Raw genomic sequence first — 19,376 nt, forward strand, 5'->3', positions numbered from 1 at the left:
CTATTATTTTATTTAGTTTCCTAGCATAAAGATTTGTAGCCATTGGGGTACATTTTAAAACACAGTGCGCAAGCGTACTTTTGTTCGCACACTAGGCGCGAACAAAAGTACGCTGGATTTTATAAGATACGTGCGTAGCCGCACGTATCTTATAAAATCCGGGGTCAGTGCACGCAAGGGGGTGCACATTTGTGCAACTTGCGCACGCCGAGCCCTGCACGCGCTGCCCGTTCCTTCTGAGGCCGCTCCGAAATCGGAGCAGCCTCGGAGGGAACTTTCCTTCCGCCTCCCCCCGCCTTCCCCTACCTAACCCACCCCCCCCGGCCCTATCTAAACCCCCCCCCCCCCCCACCTCTCGCACAAGTTACGCCTGCTCGAGGCAGGTGTAACTTTGCGCGCGCTGGGCCGGCTGCCGCGCACCATGTTCCTGTCCGAGGGCTGGTCTGGAGGCCGCGGCCACGCCCCCGAAATGCCCTCGGGCCGAAACCTCGCCCGCGGCACCGCGTCACGCCCCCCCTCCCCCCAAGAAAGCCCCGGGACTTACGCGCATCACGGGTCTTTACGCGCGCCGGAAGCCTATGCAAAATAGGCTCGGCGCGCGCAGGGGCGTTTTAAAAGGGCTACGCGCATACCTTATGCTCGTAACCCTTTTAAAATCCGGCCCATTGTTATAGATCTTTTTAGTTTAGTACATTGTTCTAAGATAAAAAGATGTTCCCACCCTGTCAGTGCCACTTCAAGGTACTCCTTTTTAGCAGTGTTGGCACTCTTGAAATCCAGGACCCTGCCCTTCATTTGACACACTCACACACCCCTACCCCCCATACCCCTCAACCCCTTAGACTCTTTCCAGTTTGGGAAAGACCGAAGGTCCATTAAGCCCAGCATCTTGTTTTCAACTGTGGTCAAACCAGGTCACAAGGAACCAGTAGAATCCCAAAGAATAGGGCCGATCCTCTTGTTCATAACTAGGATAAACTGTGACTTTCCCAAGTTGACATTCCTAATAGGTTTATGGATTTTTCATCCAGGAACTTGTCCAAACAATTTTTCAAAGGATAAACACAAACAATAGATGCCTGATCTTTTTCCAAATGTTTATTAAGCAGAGACGTGTTCAAAAATCGTGTTTTTGAACACGTCTCTGCTTAATAAACATTTGGAAAAAGATCAGGCATCTATTGTTTGTGTTTATCCTTACGGCTATCATAGATCGCCTACCTCTTTGTTTTCTTGGACCAAACAATTTTTCAAGCCAGCTATGCTAACTGCATTTGACATATCTTCTGACGACAGATTCCACAGTTTTGTGTGCTAAGTGAAAAAATACTTTCTCTGATTTGTTTTAAATGTACTACCTATTAGCTTCATGAAGTATCGCTTAGGTCTGGTGCGATTAGAAAAGGTGGTAATTTCCTATTTATCTGTCTACCTCAATCATGATTTTATAGACCTCTATTAAATCTCTTATCAGGCATCTCTTCTCCAGTCTGAAGAGCCCTAACCTGTTTAGCCTTTCCATATAGGGGAGCTGTTCCATCCCCTTTATCATTTTGGTAGCCAGTCTCTGCACCTTTTCTAGTTCTGCTGTATCTTTCTTTGAGATGGGGTGACAAAAACTGCACACAGTCTTCAAGGTGTGATTGCACCTTGGATCGATACTGAGGCATTATATCTTCCATTTTATTTTCCATTCCTTTCTTTATAAAGCCTAACATATTTGCTTTTTTTAATGCCCATACACACTGAACCCAGGATTCCAAAGTGTTGTCCACAGTGACTCCAAGATTTTTCCTGGGTGGTGACCACTAATATGGAACCCAGTATCATGTAACTATAGTTTGGATTTTTCTTTCCTATATATGTTACTTTGCACTTATCCACATAACATTTCATCTGCTATTTAGATGCCCAGTCTCCCACTTTTTCAAGGTCCTCCAATACCTTAGCTGATTTGAATGAGATGTAATAGATTATTAGCTATAAGTCTGCAATTTTCATTTTTTAGTTCTTTCAGAACTCTGGTTTGTATATCATCTGGATCTGGTGATTACTTACTCTTTATTTGTCGCAGTTTTTAGCACTTATGTTAGTTTTGGGGTTTTCTTTTCTTTGTCTGCCACATTGGCTGTGATATTTTTCGTACTCCATTGCAGCCAAGTACAATTCTCTTAGAGTTTTGGCATTAGCCTATATTTATATGCTGATGATATACAGTTGGTGACTTCGTATGATAAAGGTGAATTGGGTAATCTTTCAGACTTAAATGCTTGTTTGCAATCTGTCATAGACTGGCTATTAGGAAAGTAAATAAAGGAAACAAAAGGACTTTCTTAAGAAATAGTTGAAAAGGTAAAGAATAAAGGTTAGTATTCATAAACTACGAGAGGCTGCATTAAGAAGAAAACAAGTGACAATATTAGGAAAAGCTAAGAGAAACTAGGAACGTAGTCAGGAATGCAAAGCAGCAAATGGAAGAAAAATAGCAAATACAGTAAAATAGGGGGATGACTTCTTTCAGATGTTACTGATAGGATAAAATGGCATTGTGAAATTAAGATGTGACAGGGAGGAATGTGTAAAGACTAATGAAAAAAAGAAAAATTGCTTAACAAATATTTTTGTTCTGTGTCAGTGTAAATGTCAGGAACAGGACCGTATAAAACGAAAACAAATAAGATTGGAAGTGAGGTTAACTTCAGTTGAATTATAGAAGTGTGTGTTTGTGAGGAACTAGCTAAACTTAAACTAGATAAAGCAATGAGACCGGAAGGGATATATCTGAGGGTATTAAGAGAACTTAGAGATGTTCTAGCAGCAACACTAGCTGACCTTTTCAGTGCTTCTTTAGAATTAGGAGTAACATACGGGCCGATACAGTACAGTGCACTCCGACGGAGCACACTGTTAACCCTCTATTGGACGCGCGTTTTCGACGTGCTAGCATTACCCCTTATTCAGTAAGGGGCCGAAAATGCGTGTCCAACCCCCCCGAACCTAATAGCGCCCGCAACATGCAAATACATGTTGATGGCCCTATTAGGTATTCCTGCTCGATTCAGAAAACAAAATGTGCAGCCAAGCTGCACATTTTGCTTTCAGAAATTAGCGCCTACCCAAAGGTAGGCGCTACTTTCTTCGGGCACCAGGAAAGTGCATAGAAAAGCAGTAAAAACTGCTTTTCTGTGCACCCTCCGACTTAATATCATGGTGATATTAAGTCGGAGGTCCCGAAAGTTTCCAAAAGTAAAAAAAAAAAATTTGAAGTCAGCACACGGCTGTCGGGTCGAAAACCGGACGCTCAATTTTGCTGGCGTCCGGTTTCCGAGCCCGTAGCTGTCAGCACGCTCGAGAACCGACGCCGGCAAAATTGAGCATCTGCTTTCAAACCCGCTGACAGCTGCCGCTCCAGTCCAAAAGGAGGCGCTAGGGACGCGCTAGTGTCCCTAGCGCCTCCTTTTGCCTGTTTTTACCGCCGGGCCTAATTTGAATAGTGAATTGCGCGCGCCAGGAACCCGTGGACTTTACTGTATCTGCCCGATAGTAAATAACGACTGATAAAGACCAAATTGGCCCATCCATTCTACCCAGTTAACTCTTCCTCTGAAACTTTTCCCCACTATCATCGTCCTTTTCTGTCCCAAACATGCAAGACTGGATGTGCTATTCTCTTCTACCTCCACTGATGAGCCGTTTGAGGCCTTCTCATCTTCAGCTTTGATTCTTATATGACTAATACTTAGAATAACACTCAGTCCCTTTCCATCATGGGCCTCCATACAGATTACGCCATCTTTAAAGAAGAGCCCTCAGAGACTGCATTTAAGATTTTTAAAAATTGCTTTTTCCGAAACTACAGTACTCAGATTTTAATAATAAAAATATTATGGCAGAAGAAGACCAGCCTAGCTAGTCTGTCCTTCTCTACAATCCCTACTACTCCTTCAGAGATTCCCAAGCTTTCTTGTCCTTTTTTCCACTAGGAGGCTGTTCTACGCATCTACCATCCGCTTTAAGAAATATTTCCTTAAATTACTCCCAAATTTACTCCATTTCACTCACATCCTATGACCCCTCATTCCAAAGTCTATTTTCCATTGAAAGAGGCCCACCTCCTGTGATTTGATATGTTGGAGGTATTTAAATGTCTGTCATATCTCCCCTTTCCTCTACATTATACATGTTTACACCTTTGTCTGTCCTGATATGATTTACAACAAAGATCACTAACCATTTTAGTAGCTACCCCCTGAACAGGCAGATTTGATTTTAAATATGTTAGGAAGGTTTATTCAAATGAACTAAAACCAAAATCTTAGAGGTTACAGAAAAAAATTCCAAATGAAAGCCTAGCTCATTCTGAACACTAACTGAACATGAATTTGCTGTACCCTCACTGTGCAGGGGAATGCTAACCCTGTTCTTAGTATAATATTTAAACAATCACTGTCAGGCCGATTCAGAAAAACGCGAGGGAGAGCTGGCGAGTGCCCGCTTTCCCGGTGTGCGCACAGGCCACTCTCCTGGGCGAGCGATTGAGGAGGGTGGCCTATGCAAATTAGGGCCCACGGTAAAAGGAGCGGCGGCTGTCAGCGGGTTTGACAGCCGACGCTCAATTTTTCCGGCGTCTGTTCTCAAACCCGCTGACAGCCATGGGTTTGGAAAACGAATGCCGGCATAACTGAGCTTCTGTCTTCCAACCTGCGGGCCGATTTTTACTTTTTTTTTTTTTTTTACTTTTGGGGCCTCCGACTTAATATCGCCATGATATATTAAGCCTTTGGGCAGGCATTAATTTCTGAAAGTAAAATGTGCGGCTTGGCTGCACATCTTACTTTCTGTATTGCACGGGAATAACTAATAGGTCCATCAACATGCATTTGCATGTTGCATTTCCTCCAGAGCGCACTGTACTGTTTCGGCCTGTGTCTTAGCTGTACCCCTCTCCAGAGTCTTGTAATCAGAAAAGTCTGTCAATGTGAGATTCAGAGCAGTTTTTACCTTGCTACATTTGCTGAATGTTTGCTAGCAAGTCTTTTCAACTATTCACATAATTTAATCTCTCCCAAGCTGTGGGATTTCCTTCTCTCCCCAACACCATTTCAACGTATCCCTCTTTAGGCAAGGTCTAATCAGATTTCTCAGTTTCTCTTCCTCAACAGTTGGTTCTTGGCTCATCTTTCTAGGCACTTCTTTTAAGAAGTTTGAAGTTCTCACTGGTCAAGGGAAAACACCTACAGCTATACTTAGTAGACTAGCTGAAAACAGCCATTTAAACCTTAGCTTCAAGCAGTCTGAGACAACCTGGCATAGAATGCAGTCAGTAAAACAAGTTACTTGGAATATACTATTATGCAGGCACTAACTAAATTAACTCAAATTTGAGTACTCTCAAAAAGCATCTACCTATCTTTCTTGTGGTAAAAGTTTAAATAGGAAGTGCAAGCTATACAGGAGACCTGGGTTCCATTCCAATCCAGTCTCCTCTTCAGACTGGCTGGAGCTGGGTGCTATTGAGGCAGCAATCACAACCACTGGAAGGGAAGGACTCCAAACCATTCTACAGCAGTGACACCTGCTGGAAGGCCCAAAATATTTGCACACCAGGCTCCTAAGGAAGCAGTTATCTGTGGAATCATGACTAAAGAACAGTCTCTGTAACTGCTAGGTTCTGGAGGGGAGAGAAGATATAAACCATAGAAAAAACATAGGATAGAAAAATAGTCATGTTTAAAAAGAAAAGAAAAGGCAAGCTAAACTAAAATTTTAAGTGAGGAATTTCTAGCTTTCTCTTGCGAGGCCAGTTAAATGAAATGCATGGGGATATTAAAACAAATAGTTTTGTCAGTGCTACCTTGCTTGGTTTGATATATATTTCTAGCCAAGGTGGTGGTATACCAAGAAAGAAGACAGACTGTCCTGGATAAGGAGAAAATTTGCAGTTGCTCAGACTCTATAGCTGGTAGCTGGATTATATCCTTAGGGGCCAATGCAATATTTGTGCGTAGAAAACAGATGCTCAGTGTTGAGTGCCCATCTTCCTAATGTGTACCCAGCGACCTCTCCTGGGCGTGCGATGCAATATTTAAATGAGGTTGCCCTAAAAAGGAGGCGCTAGGGAAAATTGTGCGTCCCTAGTGCCTCCAAGGCATTGGGCACAGAGGAGAGGTGGCTGTCCGAGCAGGTTGGGAAAATGGACACTCAACATGAGCATCTGTTTTCTCAGAAGACAAGCAGGATGGTAGTCCTCACACATGTGTGACATCAGATGGAACCTGATGCGTAAAACTTAATAAAGTTTCCAGAACCTTTGACTAGGCACACTGTGCATGCCCTATTCCACACGGGGTCTTCAGTATTTTTTTCCACGGAGCAGTGAACCTCGCGGTTTGAGCTAAAAAAATGTTGGGCTTTTGCCTTGTGGAAAACTTTGATTTTTGCAGTTTTTCGCTATCTTTTTCCTTCAGTCAGTCGCCAGGTTCCTCTTCGTGCCTCCCCGTAGTGCCTCCAATCAGGGTTTCCGACGTTCAGATAAGTTTCTTTTCGCAGTAGGTTCCCCCCTTGGTAGTGGTTCCTTGGTGCCTATCGGCCATCAACGCCCACAGCCATCATCTGTCTTTTCCCTTTTCTTTTGCCCCGTCATGGCTGAGTCTGGTTTCCACCGATGCCCCCAGTGCCGGAGGACCACATCGATCACCGATACTCATCATGTTTGCATCCTTTGCCTGGGGACATCGCATAAAGTCTGGGGTTGCTGCTTGTGCGCCCAGATGACCCTGAAGAGATGTCTTCATATCAAAGGAGTCCACGCCATTGGCATCGAAGGACCTTGGAGCCACATTGGACAACACGCTGTCGACATTGGCGGGACTGTCAGTTCCATCGAGGTTGCAGGTGGATAGGGACGCTGGAGACTGACTGATTGTCAATCTCCTCCGCACTGAGGACGCTGGATTCATCATCCTCGGCACTGGGGAATGACTGGACTGAGCATCATGAGAAGACCAAGAAGCATTGCAACCAGGCCCAATCTGTGTATGATGCCGGGCACGGGGACACACCAGCTTTTGCTACAATGCCCCTGAAGTGACCCCATGGCAAGGAGCACGCATCCTCCATTGAAGCCTGGGTTCCACAACTGTCTCCACCAGTCGCCGATCCCCCTCGCGGCTCTGAGGAAGATCTGGTTAGACCTCTCTCCTAGTCGGTGTTGCATCGGCGACGTTCGAAGAGGAGCTGGAGCATTGAGTCTAGCTAGCAGTGGAATGGGCGCTGCAGGCTTCGGTCCTGTGGCACCAACGGAGCCAGTGCCACTTGGCCTCGTACTGCTTCTGAAAAAGCTCAGTGTGCTCATCCGTGCCTTACTGACCCAGCTGGCATCGATTCCCAGAGTTGCTTTGGTGCCCAGTAGGGCACAGAGGCCACCCCCTACCGATACAGTGGTCATCACTGATTCCTCCAAAAAGGAAGCTCCGCCGAGGCCAGCAGAGATGCCGAGGCCTGTAGTCCCCAGTCTAGTTCCATCAGTGCCTGCACCTCTGGACATTGGCTGAGCAACTAGGGCCCTATTCCCTGTGGTATACAGTGACGATGAGGGTCTCCATGACCCTGGAGGATGATTAGATGGCGTCATCTTCCGAGGATTGGATGGTCTCCTGTCAGACCCTTCTCCTCCAGAGGAGTGGAGGAGGTCTCCGCCTGAGGACTTAACCTTCACAGGTTTTGTAAGGGTGAAGGCAGAGGCCATCCCATTCCAGCTTTTGACCGAAGATGCCAGGCATAAAATGCTTTGAGGTTCTTTAGTTCATGGAGCCTCCTAAGGAGATTGTGGCAGTCGCAGTGCATGAAATCCTTAAGTAGTTGATGAGGATTAGAGAGCATCCCCTCACAGTGCCTCCTGTAAATAAGAAGGCGGACATGGTTTACCTCGTCCAGAAAGCTGCACTAGCAATCGGTTGTGGTCGAATCCGCCCTCGAGGGCTCAAGTGCTCTTGGACCCAATCCTCGATGCCCCTGGGGAAGGACCACAGAGAGTTGGATGCTCTTGGGAGGAAGGTGTTCCAGGGTGTCATGCTTATTGCCCGTATTGCTGCTTACCAGCTCTACATGAGCCAATATTCGCAGGACATCTGGAAGCAGGAGCAGGAGGTGTGACTAAGGAGCTGCCTCAACAGCAGCAAGACACCCTCTTGTCGCTGGTACAAAAGGGCTTGGAGTGCAGAAAACACGAGGTCCATGAAACCTACGATTTTTTCCGGACTGTGTCGAGGGTCTCTGCAGCAGGAATAGACACCTGCAGTCTGGCATGGCTGTGGCCCTCAAATTTCCAACCAGAAATGCAGGATCGACTCGCTGACGTGCCGTGCACTAGAGAGACTCCTAGGGTAGTCGTCACATGTAGGTGATATCATCCGATGGAGCCCGGCACGGAAAACTTTTGTCAAAGTTTTTAGAAGCTTTGACCAGCAGCTTGAATATGCCCAGCCTGCTACTATGCGTGCGTCCACATGAAGTCCCCCTTCAGTCTATTCTTTTCCACGGTGCTCCAATTTTTTTTTTAATTTTCTTCAATTTTTTCGGACTGTTTTTTCCAGGTCCTCGTCGGGTACCCCTTCGCAGTCGGTGCCTCCTCGGTACGGTAAGGCTTTCGGTCACCTACAATGTTTTTTAAACTGCAGCCCGCTTAGCCGCTGTGGGTATCGGCACCAGAAGGATGGCTTGGCTCCAGGCCTTGGACTCTAGTCGGAGGTCCAGGATAGGCTCACCAACCTCCCCTGTACAGGCAAGAATCTGTTCGGGGATAAGGTCCGGGATGCGATGATGCAGCTGAAGAACCATTATGATACCCTCCAGCAGCTATCCGCTAGGGGCTCAGAAGGGCGTCCTCAGCCAGGAGATCCTCCAGGCAAGGTTCTCATAAACCTTTTCTATCGGCAGAGGAAGTATTACCCTCTGGCTGCTCAGACTCGCCTACCTCTAACCAGTTCTAGGGATCGTCCTCGCCAGCAGCGGACCCCTAGACCCCAACCAGCTCCCCGGCCATGGGCATTTGACGGGCAGTGAGGAAGTGTAAATAAGCTAGCAGTTCCCCTGGCGACAGATCTTCCAGTCTGCGGCAGACTCCAGCTTTGCTTGTCATTGGGAAGAGACAACATCAGACCACTGGGTCCTCTCCATTATCCGCCAGGGGTACTGTCTGCATTTCAGCCGGCTCCCAGAGACTTCTCCCCCATGTCCATCATGGGGTTCATTCGCCCATTTGACCATTCTTCAAACGGAACTCTCCACCCTCCTCACAGCAGGCACAGTGGAACCGGTCCCTTGCCATCAACAGGTTCTACTCAAGGTATTTCCTCCTTCCGAAAAAGAATGCCGGCTTGCGCCTCATTCTCGACCTCAGGGCATTGAACAGGTTTCTCGTAAGAGAAAAATTCAAGATGGTCTCTCTGGGCACGCTGATCCCGCTCCTCCGAAAAAGAAACTGGCTTTGCTCACTCGACCTCGAGGAGGCATACGCACATATTGCGATTGTCCCCAACCAAAGGAAGTACTTCCACTTCATGGTGGGGAATGCACATTTCCAATACAAAGTGCTGCCCTTTGGGTTGGCATTGGCCCCTGTGCCTTCACCAAATGCTTAGCGGTGGTGGCTGCCTACCTCAGGCATCGCTCAGTCCATGTGTTCCCACACCTGGACAACTGGCTGGTCATGAGCGATTCCCTCTCCGGAACTTTGCAAGCTCTGGCCTTGACGGTTCAGACCCTGCAGACAAGCACTGCACAGTTTGGACTGCAAGCGAGCCTTAGCCTTCTACCTTGAGTGGACAGAAGCCCATAGACCACCCAACTTTTTTTTTTTTGGGGGGGGGGGGGGGGTTGATAAGAATAGGTTGGGTATTGCCATTGCCAAACAGACAGTATCCAATTGGCTAGCAATCCAATTGCATTTCTTTTTGTTATGCCCAGGCGGGACTGCGTCTTGGGGGTCATATCAAGGCTCATTCTGTCAGAGCTATAGCAGTGTCGGTGGTCCACTTGCAAGCAGTTCCCCTGGAGGAGATCTGCAAGGCTGTGACGTGGCGTTCTCTCCAAACTTTCACATCCCATTACTGTCTGGAAAGGGATGTCTGATGTGACAGTAGGTTCAGCCAGTCTGTCCTCTGGAGCCTGTTTGAGGTATAGAAGCCAACTCTCCCTATCCTAGGGCCTGTTTGGGTTCAGGCTGTCTCCCCCTTTGTTATCAACAGTACCTGGTTAGGTGTCTATTGGTCCCTTTTTGTGTTGGGGGGAAGCCTATAGCTAGGGATTCACCCATGTGTGAGGACTACCATCCTGCTTGTCCTCTGAGAAAGAGTTGTTTACCTGTAACTGGTGTTCTCCGAGGACATCAGGATGTTAGTCCTCAAGAAAACCACCCACCACCCCACGGAGTTGGGTTTCTCCTATTTTTTATTTTATCATAATTCTATGTTATAAGACCAAAGAGGGACCTCATGTGGATGCATGGTATAGGGCATGTTGGGCATGCTCAATGTGCCTAGTTAAAATTTCTGGAACGTTTGACATAGGTTTTCTGCATCGTTCTCCATCTGATGATGTCACCCATGTGTGAGGACTAATATCCTGCTGTCCTTGAACACCTGTTACAGGTAAGCCACTCTGCTTCATATCAACAAGCAGGGAGGCACGGGGTCATGGACACTCTGCCAAGAAGCCATAAAGATATGGAAATGGACATGCAACCATCAAGCAATTCTTCAAGCGACCTACCTTCTGGGGATTGCCGCCTCAGGATATTTCTCCCTCACAAATGGTTTCTTAGCAGCAGCCCCTTCAGACTGATCTACCTTTGAGAACATCCTTCAATTGACCCCTTTGTGTCGGAGGAAAACAGAAAAGTGGAAAGATCTTGTTCCATTCTACCCAGTGAACATAGGTCTGCTCAAGATACTTTTTTGCTCATCTGGAATGCAGATCTCGTATGCTTTTCCACAGATTCCACTGATAGCTAAGACAGAACAGAACTCAAAGACCGGGCCTACCTGATATTTATTGTACCAGTATGCCCAAAAAGTGTGATTCGTGTACCTGGTGCATTTGTCTCAGAACTCTGATCTCTCTAGGGTCTGATCCATCCTTGTTGACCAAAGAGGATCGTGTATATCATCCGAATCTTCCTCCTCTCAACTTGACAGCCTGGATGTTGAGCGCTCACTGATTGCTTCACTTTCCTTACCCATAGAAGTTCAGAACATAATCATATTTGCCAGAAAGCCCTCCACTAGAAGAGCTTATGGCTATAAATGGAAACTGTATCAATAAAGCTCCTTGAACCAGTTTGCATGTGAGCCATGAGAACTTCTTCAGTACTTGCTCATTCTTTCCTTTTCAAGTCTCAGTATCTTGTCAGTGAGAGTGCATCTCAGTGCCATAGCGGTCTACCATATTCAGGTAGAGCATAAACTGGTCTCCACTCATCCTTTAGTGTCAACATTTGTGAAAGGCTTATGGCATACTAAACATCCAGTGGCCAAGCCACCTGTTCGATAGGACCTTATTGTGCTTCTAGCACAGCTTATGAAATCACATTTTGAGCCATTGGCTTCTCTGAAGTTTCTCGCATGGAAAGTATTATTCTTTGCAATCTTGTCAGCCAGAAGAATCTGTGATTTTCAGACATTGGTTCATTACTTTCCTTATTTGTAATTCTTCCACAATAGGATGATGCTCTGCACACCCTAAGTTTCTACCAAAGGTGGTGTCAGCTGTTTATATAAATCAAGCCATCGTGTTACATTCTGTCCAAGGCCGCATGCACATGAAGGTAAAAAAGCCCTTCATTCCATACAGGAAGAGAACACAGCCACATAATCAAGTCTCACAAGTATTAGTCTTTTATGACCCTATCTGACTGGGAATTGCAGTTGCCAAACAAATATTATCCAGTTGGCTAGCAGACTGTATCGTGCAGTCTTATACGCTAGCAGGGCTCCAGATTACAAACTCAGTCAAAGTTTATCAGGCGAGAGCCACGGCTGCATTAGTGGCTCATCTGCAACCCGTGCTTATTGAAGACATCTGCAAAGCTACAACTTGGTTGTCAGTGGACACCATGTCCCATTGTGTCTGGACAATATATCAAGAAGCAACAGTAAATTTTGGACAAGCAGTTTTGCGTAGCCTGTTCACCCAGTAGTCTATGCTCTATGATGGGGTCTGGGTTGCTTTTTGAGTAAATTTTCCACTGCAGCCCTCCACTTGGGACTCCCCAAGCACTGCTTATCAATGAAGAAAGCACGTTTTCTTACCATAAACAGTGTAATCCATAGACAGCAGGATGAGTTAGTCATGCTAAATACCCACCCGTCTTACTGGAGAATTGACTACCTAGCTAGAACTAGCTCTAACATCAACTGAAGAGTTCACAAGGCAATGCCCTCACATGCTCAGTAGAGCAAAAGACAAGGGTCCATTTGGCACCATCTGATTAACGTCTCCCATATATCATGGCTAATTCATCCTGCTGTCTACGGAGAACATTATGGTAAGCAGACTTGTTTTATCTAGCTATAATTTAGCCAGATGATGAATTGTCCCTAAGTGGAGTAAAGTTATCCAGCTAACTTATCCTGTTTTCATCTATAAGTGGCTAAAGCAGCCAGATAACTTTAGACCTGCCTCGGAGTAGGCCTGAAGTTTTCCGGACTTATGTAGCCAGATAATCTGCCACAACTGAATATCCTGGCACTAGAAACGGAGGCTGTAGGGTTAAGATAGGTACAGGGTGGAAGGGTTAGGAAGGTGGTGGGGGGAAGGAGGGGAGTCCTATTTAAGGCTGCTTTACCAGGAAGGGAGCAGATAAGATAGAGAGGGAGGACTGCACAAATGTTTACTTTTATTTTAAAAGTTCTTAATTGTGGGGGTTGGGGGGGGGGGCCAGCAGGAGTCTCTCTTTCTTTTTGGGGAGGGGGCTGAGAAATGAAGTTGAGTGGCTCACGCACAATAAAACTTTTTTTTTAAAGCATAATAATGCCACATAGGATTTTTTTTTTAAGATATCCAGTTAAGTGGCAGGTTATCTAGCTGAGTAATTGCAGACCTAACCTGCCATATTCAAAAGATAGCCAGTTAGTTTTAACGTTAGCTGGATAAAATTATTCAGGGATAATTACTGGAATGTTTATCCTATTGAATATCCAGAACAAGTTATCTGACTAACTTTAGCTAAATAACTATATGCTTGCCAGCTTACTGAATATTGGTCCACTTGTATTGTGTTTTCATAGAGACAAAACAGGAGAAATCTTTAGGGATTGAACCCATAGCTTTCTTCAGAACTCTTCCTCTTTTTTTTTTTTTTCCTGTTTCTTACCTGTCTGTGTAAACAAATTACCTGTATAGAAATGTACAAAATGTTTCCTGTTCTTGTAGATGGGAAAATATAGGGTCCAGTTGCAATTGCATTGTGTTTTAGCAATGCAAGTTTGATTTGTTAATTCCTTCTCTTTACAAAATGGTACTGGCATGAACTTCAGAGAACAAGAGTACAGAAAAAGCATAAAAAGGGAAGCACAAATTACATTTTCTGTGCCAAAGCAGTTTCATTGAGCCAATTTCTACAATGTTTTGATGTTTCTTAGACTTAAGACTATTGTGATATCAGCTCATCCATCCAACATTAATATTCCATTTAGTCCAAATATAATGGATCTCACCCGTCTGTATTTGGAAGGGTATTATTGTACAGTACAAAGCATTTCCTGTTGTCTGTCAGTGCATATTTAGTAATGGTGATTAAAAGTTAAGTATATTTAATTTATTTCTTTTCAAACTAAGATGGCAGCTGCTCACTAAATGCTATGCATGTTACTTTTCCTACGGGCCTCCTTTATTCTGCTTTATTCCCTTCATATCATTTGTTTAGAATGGTGAAACAAGTGCCGTTCTGGTAATTGGATCCCTGAATCAGGTCTTCCACTCTCTGGGTTGGCTGGGGCTGGGGATGCTGCATGACCCCCTGGTAAAGGAATTTGTTTGTATATGCATCACTATATAAAGACACATAATGGCCTACTCCTTAGGCTATTTATTTTATTTATTTATTTATTTTGGCATTTTTATATACCAACATCCATTTGCACATTGTATCAGTTTACATAGAACAAAAACAGTGTCGCCGTAACGACAGGCAGAGCCTTTACAGGGAACAAAAAACTATAGCAAGAGGCTAAATATGGGATAACACGATACAATATCATCGAAATACAGATTAACTGGGTACAGAGTTATTGAGGGGATATCACAGGGAAGGGGTTTAGCAGGAAGAGAAGGGTTAAGTTTAGTTGTTTAAAGGAAACGCTAGAAAACAAGGACAGGAAAATTGTATATACAGGACAGTCTGTATATACAGGTCAATATTTACGATATTGACCTGTATATATAAATATTTACAATATTTACAATATATAACTTCAAAAGTAGCTAATATCAATATAGTGTGGTACAATATTCTGCATTCATTCATTCACATTGTCGGGAGGTGCAGGGTAAAGAGGGATATTTGAGGGGAAGGCCTGTAGGAACAGCCAAGTTTTTAGTTTTTTTTTTAATTTTAGGGGTGGAGGTTTCAGAACGTATGTCTGGAGGCATGGAGTTCCAGAGGGTGGGGCCAGCAAGTGAAAAAGCTTTTAGTTGTGGAGATGAGTTTGGTGGACTTGATCGGTGGACCGATTAGGCCTTGTGGAGGTGCGTGGTATTAAAGGAGGGTTGATCCAGTGAGTGTTCTTATTTATGATGCATTTATGAATGAGGGGTAGGGTTTTGTATAGGATTCTCGATTTAATTGGTAGCCAGTGTAGCTCTGAGTGTTGGGATAATGTGGTCTCTCTTTTTAGAGTTTGTAAGGATGCGTGCTGAGGCATTCTGAAAAGTTGTAAAGGTTTAATATGGGTGGCAGGGAGGCCAAGGAGAAGGGCATTACAATAGTCTATTTTTGAAAAAACAATAGACTGTAAAACGGTGCGAAAGTCGGTGAAGTATAGTAATGGTCTGAGTTTTTTAATCGTTTGCAGCTTGAAGTAGCAGTCACTGAGGATAGATTTTATAAAGGATTTGAGGGTGAGCTGGTCATCAATCATAACACCCAGGCTTCGAGTGTGAGTGGGGAAGGTTGTGGATGAGTAGGATGGGGGAATGGGTGGTAAAGGGCGTTTTGAGGAGATGATAAGTTCAGTTTTCTGGGGATTGAGAGCCAGGTGCATACCAGTGAATAGTAGGTTAATAGAGGTGAGGCAGGATTCCCAGTTTTGGAGAGCGGTTTGAAGAGAGTCTGTAAAGGGGAGGAGAATTTAAACATCATCTATGTAGATGAAGTGTTTGATACCAAGACTGGTAAGGAGATTGGCTAGGGGGAGCATGTATAAATTAAAAAGAGTTAAGGAGAGAGAGGAACCTTGGGGAATGCCTCGGTCAAGGCTAATCGGGTCGGATTTATAGTTATCAATGGTAACTGAGTAGTGGCGATTTTGTAGGTAGGACTTTATCCATGAAAGAGCAGTTCCAGAGATACCAGTATTTGTGAGGATGTTAATAAGGATATTGTGATTATCAGTATCAAAAGCTGCAGAGATGTCCAACATAGCCAGAAGATAGGAGTTACCACTGTCCATTCCTTTGATGATGGCATCTGTTAGGGAAAAAAGCAAGGTTTCTGTACTGAGGTGTTTCCGGAAACCATATTGTGTGGAAGAGAGGATATTATGTTGGTCAAGATATTCAGATAGGCGAGAATTGACTAGTTTTTCTAAAATTTTGGAGAGGAAAGGGAGATTGGAGATAGGTCTGAAGTTAGATAAAATAGAGGGATCAAGATTAGGCTTTTAAGAATGGGTTTAACCACAGCTTGTTTTAGTATGTTGGGGACTGAACCTTGTTCCAAGGATCTGTTGAGTATGTTAGAGAGAGGTTTAGAAATGGTTTTGGGGATAGAAAGGAGAAGCTTGGTGGGAATTGTATCAGAAGGGTGTGAGGAAGGTCTCATCTTTTTTAGTATATTTTCAATTTCCAGGGAGGAGGAGAGTTCAAAGGAAGAGAGTGTAGCAGACTGAGTGATAGTGGGGAAGTATCACATTGTCAGAGCTGAGGGAAAACTGTGCAGTGAGTGTGGTGACTTTGTTTTGAAAGAAGTAAGCTAATTCATTGCACCGTTTTTTAGATGTAGGTTCTTGCGGTGGGGTTAGAGTGGAATCTGGTCATTGCTATCACTGCAATGACCAGATTTGGATGCGGGGGGAGACACATTTCTTCTTTTTCTTTATTTTGTATAAGAATTTCTTATGTCTTTTTTTTTTTTTATCCTCAAATTGAAGATTGGAAGTTTCGTGCCATGTGTTTTATTTTGTTTTAATTTTTAAAAGGTTCCTTTGTTTTCTGTTTCTTTTCTTTTTGCCCAGCAGTTTCCTCCTGCTCCTTTGTACTCCTCATTCAATCAGACCAGGGCTTGGATCTGATACCATGAGCCTTCATTTGGGTTTAGGGATTTTTTTTTCCCCTGTTTTATATCCCTTCTCAACTTATGTTTAGTTCAGTCATTGCAGCAAAAGTACTGAGTCGAGGGCCATGCATATTAGGGCTCTTTCTGGAACTTTTCAATAATAGATTCTGAATCTGGTCACTGGGTGTCTCCCTTAAGCAATTATCATGACTTCCCTCCCCTTGGGGCTATGAACGCTACCTCCTCAGAATCCCCAGCCCTAAGCTGATCTGAGGATCAAACTGGGGACCTTCCTCGTGGTATACAACTCTTGCCAACTGAGCCACTGGGCAGATCTCTTTCTAATTTCTACATGGCATGATATTTCCTTATATTCACTTTATTATAATTGGATAAATGTTTCATTAAAAAGAGAGAAAAAAAACCCCTCTGATTTTCCCCCCTCTCCTCCACATACTGCACTTGAAGATGGTGGTAGTTTTGACAGAGATTAAAGTTTTGGAATTTCAAATGGGGAAGCAATGTTTTTGAAAAATGTAAACAAACCATGACTGCACTATATTTGGGAAAACCTCCTCATGTCACAAGCCCCACATTGTTGTCACAAGGATCCACTGTGCCATTTATTCAAATCACAAAGGAGCACATGTTCTAAACTTTTTAGCAAAATCAATGAAAAAGAGCACTCAATAGGTCCTGTAATAATCAATCTGTAACCAAACAAAAAAGGCACCTCTTATATGTTTACTAGTATCGTGGCTCAAAATAAATATATACTAGATACAGTATACGGCTTGACGGCTGTAGTCTGTGTTGAAAAACAAAATACATTTCAAAATCTTAAATTGGACGATCATACGTTTGTTTCCCAGATATCAACCCCTGATGAAGCTGCAGTCCTGCAGCGAAACACCGACCACTGTCAAGTTGGCTAAATTGGTACAGTCGGGGTGCATATGAATTTTAGTGAATTCTTCAAGCAGGCTAATGTTGCCGCATTACTAAATATTTCAAATAGCTGATTGCATACTTTTTGGGTTACCCTCGACCATACAGCTGGGACAGACGCAGAGAGAACTTATGTATAACCGGCAGGTGGCTGCCGGGCTAGTCGGAAGATACAATTGATTTGGTGCAAATTCTATACAAGAGACAAGCTCTTTCGAGCCACTTTAAGGTTTTGAAATGTATTTTGTTTTTCAACACAGACTACAGCCGTCAAGCCGCAAATGATGTGTAGACCGGACAGTTCAGGTCCTTCAGATTGAACACGTCGACAGGCTTGCTGATGCGGCGTCTACATAAAGCTGGGTGCATTGTTGTATACTGTATCTAGTATATATTTATTTTGAGCCACGATACTAGTAAACACATAAGAGGTGCCTTTTTTGTTTGGTCATATAGACTAAACTTTTTAGCAACATCAAAAGTAAGAACATACATACCTGACCTGTAGATTGACAAAGTAAGGAAGGATTTACCTCTCCCCTTTACAGAAAAGGCACAAGAGGTCAGAAATGTGCAAATAAGGTTGTAGTTTTAGCCAGCTTTACAGTTTAGTACATTATTGGGTTGCATGTCTGGTGTTCATTGTTGCACAGATACTAAATTCCTTTGCTGCTGAAAGCTTACCAATATGTACTTGATAGTATTATGCAGAACTTCCAGAAGAAGAGAGAGCGAAGAAGCTGGCTTCCTGCTCAAGGCATCGATTTCGCTACATCCCCCCCAACACACCGGAGAACTTCTGGGAAGTTGGATTTCCATCCACTCAGACTTGCTTGGATAGAGGTAAGTGAATAAGACTGGCAGCTCTTTTTTGCCATGTGTGATATGTGGTTCTCCCAGAAGACACGGGTAATTCTGCCTGTGCTCGTCTTACCTCGATATAACTATATAGGTGACATCTGGATATAGAAAAAATGTTCTACAGTGAAATTGAATTTGAGCCTCGTTTCTCCTTTGTTTTTGGTTACAATGATGGAGTTGTGAGAAACATTTTATATTTTACAGAAAAATAAGACATCAGTTAGTGTCAGATACGATATGCTCTCAGTTGTGATTTACCAAGTTTCAGTACAAAGTTGGCTGGCATGAAAACTTTAGACCAACTTTAGCATGCAGCACCATAAACACAAAATTGATTTTCATTAAAGTAGCAATACTTGCTACTTGCAGTAAAACTGGAGTTTATTACAAGCAGAACTTAAAAGGATCAAATCAGAAACAAACCTACCAAAATTTTGAAAAGTAAACAAATACAAGAAGATGTGATTACATCACAGTATGAACTTCAGGTTCAGGTATAGTTTTGATCGCAACACATGTGGCTTCTGTACCAAGAGGTAATAACATTTCTAACCTTTTTTCCCTATTGGAGCCATTTGTTTTTATCATTATATTATGACTATGATGGATATAAAGTTGCCAATTTGTTCACTTTCTACCATAGAGACATAGTCAAATGTCACATGATTTGCCTTTACCTTTTTTAATATCAGTTATTAGAAAATTCCTTTCACATTGATATGAACCATGTCCTCTGAGTGATCTGCCACAATATTATATCCATGAGTCCAGCATGTTTTCTTCATAAACATGCTGGGGCTGTGATATAGCAGAGAAAGACAATGAAATATGTGTACAGCCAGAGCCCTGACATGTTTATGTACTGAACATACTGAGTCTCAACTTCAAGCTATCAGGTTCAGCTTACTCACCAGCCAGACCAGAAAAGCACACTGCCTCTAAGAGACCTTTAGTTGCTTTATTTACTATCTCAGCTAACCACCCTGTAAACTGCAGTACTTGAAGCCTTCCAAATAGTGCAGAAAGTCAGAAGAAGGAAAAAGAGCAGGAGGAGGAATATTCCTTTTCATATATA

General features: G+C 43.7%; 1 protein-coding gene across 7 annotated transcripts in view; it reads left to right on the forward strand.

The window, feature by feature from the left end:
• RBBP8 (RB binding protein 8, endonuclease) overlaps positions 1-19,376 on the forward strand; it is a 379,857-nt gene that overhangs the window by 335,669 nt on the left and 24,812 nt on the right. For all 7 annotated transcript variants that reach the window (XR_003854777.1, XM_029591118.1, XM_029591123.1 and 4 more), the window contains one exon: positions 18,142-18,283. Coding sequence is in view for 6 of the 7 variants with exons in the window: in XM_029591118.1 (XP_029446978.1) it covers positions 18,142-18,283 (142 nt within the window). In the remaining variant the exon portion in view is untranslated. The remainder of the gene's footprint in view (positions 1-18,141; positions 18,284-19,376) is intronic.

Source organism: Rhinatrema bivittatum, chromosome 2 (genome assembly GCF_901001135.1).
Source record: "Rhinatrema bivittatum chromosome 2, aRhiBiv1.1, whole genome shotgun sequence".
NCBI lineage: Eukaryota > Metazoa > Chordata > Amphibia > Gymnophiona > Rhinatrematidae > Rhinatrema > Rhinatrema bivittatum.